Source organism: Poecilia formosa, unplaced genomic scaffold, assembly GCF_000485575.1.
Source record: "Poecilia formosa unplaced genomic scaffold, Poecilia_formosa-5.1.2 Scaffold106, whole genome shotgun sequence".
Taxonomy (NCBI): Eukaryota; Metazoa; Chordata; class Actinopteri; order Cyprinodontiformes; family Poeciliidae; genus Poecilia; species Poecilia formosa.
The window spans coordinates 498965-511861 of record NW_006800045.1 but is presented as its reverse complement, the minus strand read 5'-3'; the positions used below and the strand labels follow the sequence as shown (position 1 = coordinate 511861).

The 12897-nt window shown below is 40.6% G+C and overlaps 1 protein-coding gene across 1 annotated transcript; it reads left to right on the top strand.

The window, feature by feature from the left end:
• The first annotated feature begins 2105 nt into the window (after positions 1-2105).
• Positions 2106-8357, top strand: ip6k2b (inositol hexakisphosphate kinase 2b). The gene is made up of 5 exons (XM_007559689.2): positions 2106-2535; positions 5043-5277; positions 5370-5533; positions 5705-5880; positions 6721-8357. Exons 1-5 carry the CDS (start codon positions 2322-2324, stop codon positions 7309-7311), a joined length of 1380 nt encoding a protein of 459 aa, XP_007559751.1. The 5' UTR covers positions 2106-2321; the 3' UTR covers positions 7312-8357.
• Positions 8358-12897: the final 4540 nt, after the last annotated feature.

The window sequence follows — 12897 nt, the reverse complement described above, 5'->3', positions numbered from 1 at the left end:
TATATATATATATATATATATATATATGAATATATTTTAAGAAATAGCTAGCGTTTAGATCATAGTTTGGATAAAGTGCCTCCGTGATCTGATGCACATCAACACAGGAACGGTGCCACAGTATAGATTTTGTGTACTGTCAACACCAGGTTGTTACGACCAATAATATTTTTATGGTATCATCTCAAAAGCAGATGATACTTCTTGCTATTTAACTCTATGCAGGTAAACACAGAATTGTATACACAAGTAGTAGAGTTGTAATGTGTGAATATTAAATATACATAAAGCTTGTCCAAAGCCTGAAAATGTAGTTATTATATTGATAACGCCGTGCTGAGAGGAGAGCGAGAAGAAAACGTTGTTTTTCAACAAGTGATCACAGCATGTCAGCTGGTTCTATTTTGGAAAATGCCTTTAGTGACCATTATGACTGGAATAATAATTTTGTTGCTTCTCAAAATAATCTTGTGAAGACATAGACCTACAAAAACAGGAGAGGACATATTTTATTGCTTTCCCAGCTGTGGTTTTCCTTTGACACCGTCCTATTTTCAGTCTGAGCTTGGCCTTGAGTTGCCTCTCCATCAGCATAGTAAATGTTAGTATCAATGACAAAACTCTTGGATAGAGCTGTTTTGGCAATGCACCGTTAAATCCACACGTGACGGACTCTAAGTCACTTATCTGATGACATGCAGGCTTGCTTGTTGTTCGCATCAGAGATGTGAAATATTGAAACCACTTGATCTTTATTTGTATTTTGTCACGATGCAAAATCTGATGTATATTTTCACGATGCAAAATCTGATGTATATTTTTACACAACAGAACCACACAAAGTAATGTTCATAATTTAGACGTAGAAGCAAAAAAAAAAAAAAACTTTTTTCCCCAAATAAATATCTGAAAAGTGTGTCATGCATACATAATCAGTCAACATTTTTCAGAACTACATTTCCTATTGTTTGTATGTGTTCTGGGTTGTCACTGCCATCTTGCACATCTGGAAACTAACAAGTCTCCCATCTCCTCTCTGTAGAACAGATTAAGCTCAGTCACATCAGAAGGATCTGATCCTTTTATCAACTCTATCCAGTCACTGTTAAAAGGAAGGATTCTCCCAGCATGATACTGTCATCATGGTTTATGATAAGATTATGTTTTCATGGTTATCTTAGTTTTCCCTCATGCACATTATATTGCATGGGGACCAAAAAATTACATTTTGTTTAAATCTTGCTGGAGCATCTTCTTCCACAGGATTTCTTGAAGCTTTTGATAGTTTTCTTGTTGCCACTTTCCCAGATTCTCCCACCTTGGCTATACTCTGCAGCTCCCTCAAAGTTGCAATGGAGATCTCTATTCTTACCCAACCTCCTTACCCAGAGCAAAGAGGTCTGACTAACAGCCTCCTTCCTACACTTTTTAGTTTTTTTTATTTAAAACTATGAAGTACTTTACTTTCACTTTACAAAAATCTTAATAAAACATGTTAAGGATTCTGGTTATAAAAATTCTCAGTCTTAGCCTTGTAAAGAGGTTAGGCTATGAGAGATAACCAGGTAAGCAACATCTGATATTTGACAGCCTTTTATTTTTAACATTACTAATCATATACTGTTGATCACTGAACAAAATGTGTGAATAATTTTAGCATCTGCAGTGCCCCTTTAAGAATACAAACACAAAACCCAATGGCTGCCTAATGATAAAGTTGGCATATGCATAAAATAATTAAATTAATTGAAAAATGTATTTTTGTTGTTTTTCCTGTATTCCCATCCCCCCCTGTTTTCTCTCCTTCCTCTTTGTCTGCTTGATCTCTCCTCGCTGCCATCTCTCCTCCCAGCGACAGCCGCTGCTCTCTGATTGGCTGTTTCTGATGTGGGGGCGGAGCTTGCTGAGTCCTCTGCTGCTTTTCTAGCTTCAAGATCAGCTCTGTCGTCAGTTTCGGTAACAGCTAAGCAAGGAGAGCGAAAACAGTGTACGTTCACAAAAAGAAACAAACGTTTCAGTACTTAAACTGGTGGCTTAGTAACAGTAAATGAAACGTAAAAACACACAGCTTAGTGTTGGACCTTGGTAGCGCTCTCCTCCAGTAAGGAAAAGGGACGATAAAACGGATTTCGACGGTGGTTTTGCTTCTTCCCCTTCAGCCCTTTGTTTTTCGCCGTTCCAGTCAAGCAGGTGAGCAACAGCGCCCCCCTGTGAAGACGACTGGAAAAAGCCTGAGGATAGGGAGCCTAACAAACGGCCGAGCAGCTAGCCTCCCCTGCGACTTGGGTCTCCACAGCCCAGCCGTCCGATGCGGATTGAGAATGAGTCCCGCTTTGGAAGCCCTCATGCAGGCGGACGGGACTCCCTATTCGGCGAAGGGGGTGATGCTTGAGCCCTTCGTGCACCAGGTGGGAGGCCACTCCTGCGTGCTGCGCTTCGGGGAACAGACGATATGCAAACCCCTCATACCTCGGGAGCACCAGTTCTACAAAAACCTGCCTCTAGAGATGAGGAAGTTCACCCCTCAATATAAAGGTAAGATACCAGCGTTTACCCAAAGGGTGCAGCAGGAAGAGTGCTATTGTTTTGACTGTATTCAATGTGGGTTTGTAATCAGGGCCTGCACAAAAATATATGCGGCCTTGAGCAGAGACTGGTTTGGGGTCTCATTTCCTGTTTTGTCCACTAAACCACCAATGATGTCTTTTTAATGGGTTTAGCTTAATTTAGTTATTTATAAATGTTCCTTTTTTACAAATATATAAAATGTTGGGAGTAGTCAGCATTTCTTATATGATCCCATATAACAGCTGATCAAAGAAATAAACAAGCTTTGTCTGATCTAATGCCATTTTATTGGTACATGTTTAATAAATGGAAGCAAATTATTTGAAGTTTCAGTATACAGCTCTGCAGTTCAGACTAATTAATTGACTTATTAATTCAAGAGGTAAAAATTATAAATGTAAGCTGAGCTGAAATGACTACAAATAAGTTAAACACTTATTTTTAATACTAAAGAAGTTCAGACATTAAATATTTTAGAAGTGCTTTTTGGGAGTCCCCTTAATTAGCAGCATTGTTTTCTTCTGTGTTGTACTGGGTCTGGTTGTAATCGGTGGTTTAAAGAACATTGCGTACACAACAGGACAAATTCAGAGTGGATTGGATTCCTGTTTTTTAAGTGCTATGTCAATCATTTTTAAGATGCTGGTGGGCACATGTCATGTCCAGTGGGGAGTTTCAAATGGCACATGAATGTAGGAACTGACAACCAGGAGGATGTGTAGCCAGGGGTGTCTTTTAAAACATCTACAGTTTCAAGATGAGAGACGACCCCACCGCCTGGATCAAAAATAACTGGGCCACATCACCTGGAGTGGAGAGAGGAGCTCACAAGTCATTTGAGGAGATTCTAGTTTCAGAGAGCGTCACACAAATACACATTTTCACACGCACGCACGCACGCAGGCCTTTAATGAAGAGTGTAGCGTTTCCTGGTTGCAGCCAAGGCCAACAGGCTCACATTCGCACTCGCAGACAATGACACCAAATGCATGCGAAAGCAGACGTCTCCTTCGGCCAAGTTTGACGGAGCCTGGGCTCATGAGTGGTATCTGACCCCTGGGTTATGCGGCTATAAAAAGATACGCGAGTGTGATTTAGATGACGGTCTTCTGGGCCTTTCGAAAGCACACCACGTCAACTAATGTTTAGAATTTCCTCACTTTTATCAGGAGGTATCGTCAGAAAATTTCATCTGCAATTAATGTGTATAAAATCTAATGCTTTTAAAATTTTTACACATTTTTAGAAGTAAACAATGTCTTTTATTACTACTTTGGGTCAAGGTTCAGACTTTCAGGCAAACAAGGAAACGGTAGCTGACGATAATCTGCAGTTCAGTCATTCTCCTAATTTTTGTGCCCTTGGGCTGTAAAAAAAAGAAACAAAGGAAAAAACAAACGCATGTCTTCTTTGAATTACTCCTTATCACAACTTTCCAAGCATCCTATTGGATTAATTAGGAGTGACTCAGAAGTTCCCACAATCGCTGAGAATGATTACGTTGCAACTCTGAACAGCATAGTCCCACTGGATGAGTTTCAGAGGCGGAGCCGTTCGTAGGAAGAGGAAGAAGATTGTGACGGTGACGTCAAAGCAAATGACATCAGCCGACCTTTCTCTACTCGCTACTTTAAGTCACTAAATATTAACAGAATACATGAATCATGGTGATGAATCAAATCCCTGGCCCTTTTGTTTATATCACTAGCTCTTCCTTTTCAAACGCTTTCTACCTCAGGTTTCCTTCCTCTTTCTTTTTCATATGCGTCGGTGACTGCAGCTGCCATGTTTATTCTCAGTGCGACACCTCCCCTCCCATCTCTGCAGGCACTCAGGGCCTTGTAGGGAGTTGTATTAGGAGCTGGTGGGGGCAGACTTGGCTGCATGTTTGTTGGCTGTATCACAAAAAATGAATATTGGGATCACGTTGCAAAATGTTCGTCATCGAGATGTTTTCATAAGTTATTTGTTGAGCTAGTTTCTACTCAAATTTTGGCTTTTGAATGTTTAAATACCTTGGTAAGAAGCACCTAACATAAAAAAAATGCATAATTGTGATTATTATTTGTTTTTCAGCCGCACTAACGAAGATGATCTTTTTTTTTTTGACTGGTCAGATGTGTAAATGTGTAACGTATATGGGGCTGAATTAGATTTTCATCTTACAACCTTGAGTACAAACAACAAACTGTTTCCCTCTATTGCAGTGTCTAAAGCAAATACAGTTAAAGAAAAACAATAATTAAAATTACTTCTAAATGGTAAAATGTTTTTCTATTTTGTTTTTCTAAGTCAGAAGAAAATGCTTGGACCAGTAGTAGGCAGCAATCTAAAGAGTTGGTCACATTTCTTGTTGGCAATTGTGAAACTTTAACTTGATTTGGGTAGACCATGCAGAATGTCTAATTAACATTTGAATGTTTGCTTCGTATGACATGTTGGTCATTAGTAAACGTCTCTTCCTCGTCTTGCAGGTGTTGTGTCGGTTAGTTTCGAAGAAGACGAGGAGGGAAACCTGTGCCTCATCGCCTACCCTCTCCATAGCGAATCTGGGGACTCGGAAAACAAAGACCCTTCGGCGGACTGCCAAGAACCCAAGAGCAAGATGCTGAAGTGGAGCAACAAGAAGCAGTCCCCATTGCTGCAGGAGAAGGAAAACTACAGCAAAGACAGACCCCGAAACAGCAGAAAAGAGGACAAGATCATGAGGTGAAGATGCTCGCTGAAATGAGGCCGGTTTCTTCATATTCTGTATGCAGCTCAGGAGCAAAAACATTTCTGTGTTTGTTCTCTCTGTGTAGTTATAATCGTGACGAGGTCCAGCAGCAGCAGGCTGAGGTTCTGTACTTCAGCTTGGAGAAAGGCAACGTGGTGTCACAGATCAAACACAACCCATGGAGTCTGAAGTGCCACCAACAGCAATTACAGAGGATGAAGGAAAACGCAAAGCATCGCAACCAATACAGTATCCTTTTTTATGAATAACGCTGCATTCAGTGACTCGCATGGAGATGCAACGCTCCATTCTTGGGAAAACCAAATCCCAAGAAAGAAAAAAAAAAAAAGCAATTGTAGCAAAACCTAGACTTATTTCTGTCTTCTTTATTGGTGTGATCCTTGACTCCCCGTCTCACAGAATTTATTCTGTTGGAAAACCTGACGTGGCGCTACAGAGTCCCGTGTGTGTTGGATTTAAAGATGGGAACTCGCCAACATGGAGACGACGCTTCAGAGGAGAAGAAAGCCAATCAGATCCGGAAGTGTCAACAGAGCACATCAGCATCGATTGGAGTGCGGCTCTGTGGGATGCAGGTACAGAGATTGGCTTAATTAGGTTGGAAAAGTCTGGAATTTGATTTCACTGTTCTGCACGTCTGGATTAAAATGGACAAAGAAAATGAGAGTGTAGGGAAGAATACAAGTTCAGCTCAGTAAATTAGAGCATAATCAAAACTTAGGATACAAAAACATGCCACTAAGCATCCTGGGAAATGTAGTCCACTCCCAGAAACCGCTACAATTTTGATGGCATATATTGCTGTTCGTATTGATTTATCAGGGCTTGCAGCTAATGGAAACTAGAAAATTCAGTTTAGGATGTTGGATAGAACCAACAAAGAAAATATTTTTAGTTCAGAAATGTTAGCCTAGTTAAAGTTTGTCCTTATGTTGCATGTACAATATGTGCACTTAGCTCTTTGTGATGATGTGATATAGATTTTATGTTTTGGTCAGAGCGATGCTGATCTTTTTAAACAGGATTTTGTTGCTTTATTCAAAATTTTCCCTGCAAATGTGCACTATTTCAACTACGGATTTTCCTTCCACTGAATTTCACATTACTGTGTTAAGATGCATCATTCTGAGCAGCCATTTTCTTTAGCTCTGTCAGTTTACCCTGCTCTCAGGGAAATCTTAATATAAGATTTCTGTATTGAAATGTATTTTTTGAATTGGTCTAATTACTCTGACTCACACGGACAAATGTTTATCAGATGAAGGAAAAGGCGAAACCTGAGATTTGCAGGCCATTAACCTGTTAGGAAAAAAATCTAAGGAGTTTAGTCCTTTTTTTTTTGTTGATGGTATGACATGTTGAAATGAAAAGTGAATGAGAACCCTAACGGAGTGGATTTCTGCATGTCTCTGCAGGTGTACCAGTCAGACTCCGGCCAGATAATGTTCATGAACAAGTACCACGGGCGAAAGCTGACCCTTGCTGGTTTCAAGGAGGCTCTCTACCAGTTCTTCCACAACGGCCGGCGACTTCGTCACGAGCTGCTGTCCCCGGTTCTGCGCCGGCTCCGGGAGATGCAGGCCGCCCTGGAGGCGTGCGAGTCCTACCGCTTCTACTCCAGCTCGCTGCTCATCATCTACGACGGCGACCCTCCCAGGACTCCCGCCAGACCCAGGCATCGAGGAGGGGAGGAAGGCGACGAGGACGAGCCGTCTGATGAAGAAGAGGAGGAGGGCGAAGAGGAAGGAGCGTTTGGGTTCCCTCGCTCTTCCTCCACCAGCGCAGCCGGCGGCCTGTCTGGCGGCGGCAGCGGCCGCTCCTCGCACAGAGCGGGAGAGGCCAGCAGCCCCGAGGTGGACGTGCGCATGATTGACTTTGCTCACACCACGTGTCGGCACTACGGAGAGGACAGCGTGGTCCACGAAGGCCAAGACAGCGGCTTCATCTTCGGCCTCCAGAATCTGATCACCATCATCTCTCAGCTGGAGGAGCACAGCACTGACTGAAGGCACATCGGAGCCGACCTGGTTTCAATTTCAAGCATGGGAGAAAAGTTCTTTGGAGCTACAAACCCCGCTGCTTCACCCCCTGAGGTGCTTCATTGCCTGAACAGGGGTCCGCTTGGTTGGACACCCCAGATGCCTCTCGGTTAGAGGAAGAGTCTGCAAGGTTGATCCTGCGCTCTTGCTCACCTGCTGAAGGAAAGGGCTGCTACTGCCCTCCCTTGCACTTTTCTCTTTTACGAGACTGAGACTTTTACTTTGTGATACATGGTAGGAGCATTGTTGCATGAGACGGACGATTTTTCTACAGGTTCTCTCCTCTGACGTTGTAAGACCTCCCTCCTCCCTCTCCTCTGGTACAAATCGGTATCTTTAAGTTCTCTCTGAGAGAGAAAGAAAGAGGCAGAGACGTGTGAAGCTATTCTTAGGTAGGATGCTGCCGTGGTGCTTAACCTGTGATATCACATCCTTTTTGTTAATGAACTGCCCCCAACAGCAGAGCACAACTTGGTGGAGGAGTTAACTAGTTACCTGAACAAGCTGACCTTAGCTGGCTCGGTCAGCAGCCTTGTAGCAACGGACAAATTAAACATCTAATAAGGACATTTTTGTGTTTCTATTGACGTCTTGTAAGAGAGATTGTTGTCTACCACGCACTTGGATTTAGATTTTTTTTTTCTTTTTTTTTTTTTGGTGGAATATTATTTAGGTTTAGAAGAAGGGATTTGCCTTTTACATTTTTTGTTCCTCCACTTTCCACCTATATAAATATGTTTTGAAAAGGGGATTTTATTGCAGTTTCTTTTTGTCATTCATCTTCTTCCTCATTCCTGCAAATCTGACTTGAAGAGGATATATTGATAAGAACACTAGCTTCAGAGACTATAGACTATTTATTTGAAATGATTCTTTAAAAAAAAAAATGGAAACAAGCACATTCCTTATTACCACTTTAAATGTTCTGTCCTCCTGAGCGTCTGATTTATTGTTTTTTGCATACTTGTGTTAAGTGTCTTGGTAAATAAAGGCATTCGTTGTGGTAAAATCCATTTTCTGTGTCGTGCTTATTTAGATTCAGAGTTGAACAGTCCAGAAATATCAAAAAGGAGAAATGAAAGTGAAACGTGAGCAGGTGGCATTCAGTAAAAAGGGGAAGCAGTGCTGTGAATCAGGCTTTTTACTTAAAATCTAGATAAAATGTTTTCATTTTAGAAAGAACAGCTGAGTGCTATTGAAGCAAACTTTCCTTTCCCATTTGCTAGTCTGTATGTTCATTGCATTTCTCCAACTTTCTCAACAAAGTAGCATTCCACTAATGAGATTTTTAGACTGAACCACTTAAAATCAACCCCTGTGGTAGAAATTAACCTCCAGACTGACGTAAATAATGCATTTTAATGACTTGGTTGAGTCTGTGCTTCAGTTTTGCTTTGCAAAAGACGGTTTGAAAAAAACGTGTTCAGTGAAAAGGCTTCAAGGTTAATGTTCAGGCGATAAAGAAGGAAAATAAATACCATGAACTTTGAAAGCTGAGATGCTGTTGCATAATGCTGTATACCATAATAATAACCACTTCATGGAGTTTGAGTCTTTGGGAGTTCAGGGAAGAAGTACATTATACTGTATAGGTGCAACCCAGTGAATTAGAATATCGCTGAGAACTTCATTTATTTCAATAAAAAATGAAACTGAATTATTATACACACTGTATTAAATCATTTTATTCATATAAAAAAATTTCAATACATCGTTTCAAGGAATTTTACAAAAAAAAAAAAAAATCATAGATAAGCATTTTAATGGCTAGCTCAGATTTTAAACTCCACTTTTATTATGTTAATATTTGTAAAGATGGTAGTTCTAGTTTGGACAGACTGTGCACAAAAAGTTAGAATCTGTATAAAATAAACCGTTAATTTTCTAAACTCCCCCACAGTTGCTGCTTCGTGTTGCAGCCCGTTAGTCGCTTGTTAATATTTGACACATGCTTTGACGTATGGAGGGGATAATGTGATCCTTATCTCACATCGTAAAGCAGTTAACGTCAAAATGTTTCTGAAATTGCTACTATCAAGTGTGGTTACACTTACAGCTGTCACGTTTACGCTCTTACTTCGCAAAGGCATGTACTGTATGTCTTGTTTGTTTTGCCTTCCAAATCACAGACGTGCAGATATGCAAACCATTTCCTGGATGCTTGAAAATATTCTGGTTTAAGAGCCACAAAACATTTGGATCATTCAGTTCCTGGAGCTTAAAGCCTGTTTTCGTTGTCCAGACCACATCAAATATCAAAAGGATATGGAGATGGGGCAGGGGAGACTCCTGATGATGTGAGGTCAGGAAACTAACGGAAATTAAACCAAGATGAAAGGGAATGAGGAAGGTAAGAAGAGTTGCGGAAATACCTGTTCTTGCTTTTATGCTGTGGCATATGGTGCAACAAGGAGTGGTTCAGGTTTGTGTTTTTTGTCCCCTCTTATCGAGATGCCAGACAAGGTGCTGGTATGATAGGAGTTTTACCTGACTGTATGGAGCATAGAGTAAAGCAGAGCTAACCCCGCCTCCATCCTCCTCTTACCTGCAGCTGCACACTGAGAAAAGGCTCCAACAAATTTGCACTGAAAGCATAAAATGTCATGGAGTGGAAACTTTAGGAATCCTACCCATCAAGCCACAAATCACTAGGTCCTGTCGGAGCAGATAGCCCAACTAATTCATCAGCCAACACCAGCTTGTTATACTTTATATGGACCAGAACGGCAAAAGGTAACATTCTTCTGTTCAACAGCTTAGCAGCTACTATTATTGTTAATTATTAATAATATTAATACAATATTACTGTAATAATTAACAGTCTTACTTTTTTTAGCTGCTGTAAGATAATTGTTGCTTCTTTTTTGAAAAGTATTCAGATCATTTTTACATGCATGTTTTAGATCTTTGTGTCAATACAGTGAAACCTTGATCTTTTTCTTGTGGGAATCTTCCAATGGTTTATTGTGAGGACTCTAACGGAAGCAAAATTTTAATCTGTCTGAAGGTAATTATCTCTGTAGAGTGTCTATATACGGGCTTGTATGTCCAGTTATTGCTCTTGAGATGTTTGACCTGTGAAGATGAAGACAAATCAAAGCACTGCCAACACATCCTGCAAAGATCGAGCTCTTCTCGTGACCCATACTGCAAGCTTTACATCCCACCTGATAGTCCAGGTTTTAAGCTGTACTTTTATGAAGTTGAACCTTTTTTGTTACGATGCAAACTGTCCAATGCGTTTGGATGATGCTACGTTGACAAAGACAAACCCTGAACTTTTGACAATCTCCAGCAGCTTCTTCCCAATACTGTAAAATATTGCGGATAATCGGAGGCTTTAACGTATATGAGTGGACGATGTCATCCAAACAAAGATTAAAAATTAACCTATTTATCAGAATACTGTATGTTGCCATCAGGGAAAATTTACAGAAACAATAGTAAGTAATGTGAGGCGGGGGGATTCAGACAAACGTGTAAAATAGTTTGATTCCAATTCTTCATCGACTGGTTTTTGATGGTGTAGTTGGAACTACTCTTTCTTTGCACTGATTGGACCAGTTCTCTGTTCAGTTTGGAGTTTCCTTGTTCTCCACTGGTTTGCTGCAAGTTCTCTCTTCTTGCAACTCTCTAAGAAACATCCATGTTCATTGACGATTCTAAGTTGCCCTTCGGTGTGAGTGAAACATTGTTGTTTCCTCTCTGTGTTTTCCTGTTTCCCGGCAAAATGTCTAGCATGTACCTTGTCTCTCATCTGACTCCTGGTGATAAGCACAAACCCCACTGGTGCTTAATTTAATGTCTGGAACTAAAATGATGTTAGAAATTGCATTTAAATTTGATCAGAATCCAACATTGTAAAACAGCTCCAAGACAATAATCTCCGAGCTTAGTTTCAGTAATTTGCTTGGGAATACCAAGCTTCCCAAGCATGCGTCATTCTGGTTCCAGAGTTCATTAATAAGCAGTTTAGTTGATGTTCTTGGCCAAGCTCCCCACAGCTGTGACGGTGGTGACTGATCTGCTTTACATTGGCGGAAAGCTCAGATTATGGACTTCAAACACTCGAAACAAACTTCCTTCACGGATTCACAGTGGAACACAGGAGGGCATTCAGCAGGAGCAGATCAGCTGCAGAGTGAAAGCAAGAGCCTGTTTTTCACTCTGCGCAGTTCATCAGGTGAGCAATATGCGGCGCAGGCTGCTGCTTGTCCCATCCGTGGGCAGCATAATCAGCTTTGTAATGCTGGAAAACCCTATGAGTGGGTCGACAGAGAGTCACGGAAAATATGTTCAGAATTTTCCGCCACTTTTCAGTAGCTACAAGCTCACCTGTTTTACACATCAAGGGTGGGGTGGAGTGAAACGGCAGAGGAAACGTCATAATTTGTGGCCAATCCAGCGCTGACTTTTACTTTATATCTGCAGCATGTGGAGTAGTTTAATGAGGTTTGCTCCTTTTTAAGTCTAAAAAAAAAAAAAAAATCTACAGATTTTATTAAGGTTATTTGTGCATAATTTCCCCTGGCAAGAAGTCAAACTGTAGCTGTGTGTCATGTACAAGAGATTTGTTTACATTCAAAACCACAGTTGGAAACAGTTCTGATGTTTTCATGCTTTTAGTGAGAAAATTGTTTACAATGTTCTCAGCAGCTGACTTTGCCTCCACTCTTCCTGTCATCGGTATCCGCTGCACGCTAAAATCAGCCTGATGAAACACGATACGATGAAATACTGTCTCGTGTGGCACGAGACGGGAGGGGAGATTATTAATTTCCTCTCATCAGATCTAAAAATAGCAGCAAAATCTCTGCTCATCTGCTGCGTGATGGGGAACAGATTTAGATTTATTTGTTTTGCTCCTGAGCTGCAGACACAGTCATACACAGGTAGCTCCTAATAAAGATACTGAAAGTGTATTTACTGTTTGATTTGTATTCTTTATTTATTTATTTTTGCCTTTTTTTTCCAGGAACAAGTGAATTTTATTTCCATGTCTGTGTTGTGTTCCAGTAAAAGTGACGCATTGCTATTGAGACAAGTGCAATTTAACTGTCTGACATATGTTTTACGGCTAAACTATAAAGTCTTTCTCAGAGTCCTTCATGTAATTAAATGTCAGAAAACATCACAGCCAGCGCCCTGTAAAAGTTTTAACAGCTCTTGTGCTTTTACGTACATTGTAATTTAAAACTTCAGTGTATTTCCACAGTGAAACAGGGTGGCGGAGGCGTCATGTTGTGGTCAGAGTTGATTAAAATATAAATGGAGACACACAAAGGGCATTCCTAGAAGAAAAATTCTGTTAGAAGCAACAAAGGCAGAGGTGGAGGTTTTCCTTTCAGCAAAATCAGAAGACGAGTGAATACAAATGCATGTTAGAAAAAACTATTTTATTTCTTTCAATTTCACAATTATGCACTATTTTTGCTTGGTGTGCCAGACAAAAATGTCCATGAAATATGTGAAAATTCCTAGTCACATTTTGACAGACTGGGAAACGTTTTAAGGATTCTAAATCGTTTTGCAAGTACGTCAAGTGAACCTGAC

What these genes read in the sequence shown, in the direction of transcription:
- ip6k2b (XM_007559689.2), top strand. Translation starts at nt 2,322, where the DNA reads ATGAGTCCCGCTTTGGAAGCCCTCATGCAGGCGGACGGGACTCCCTAT. An exon ending in GTTCACCCCTCAATATAAAG is followed by an intron (nt 2,536 to 5,042) that starts GTAAGATACCAG and finishes CTCGTCTTGCAG; the next exon opens with GTGTTGTGTCGGTTAGTTTC. An exon ending in AAAGCATCGCAACCAATACA is followed by an intron (nt 5,534 to 5,704) that starts GTATCCTTTTTT and finishes CCCGTCTCACAG; the next exon opens with AATTTATTCTGTTGGAAAAC.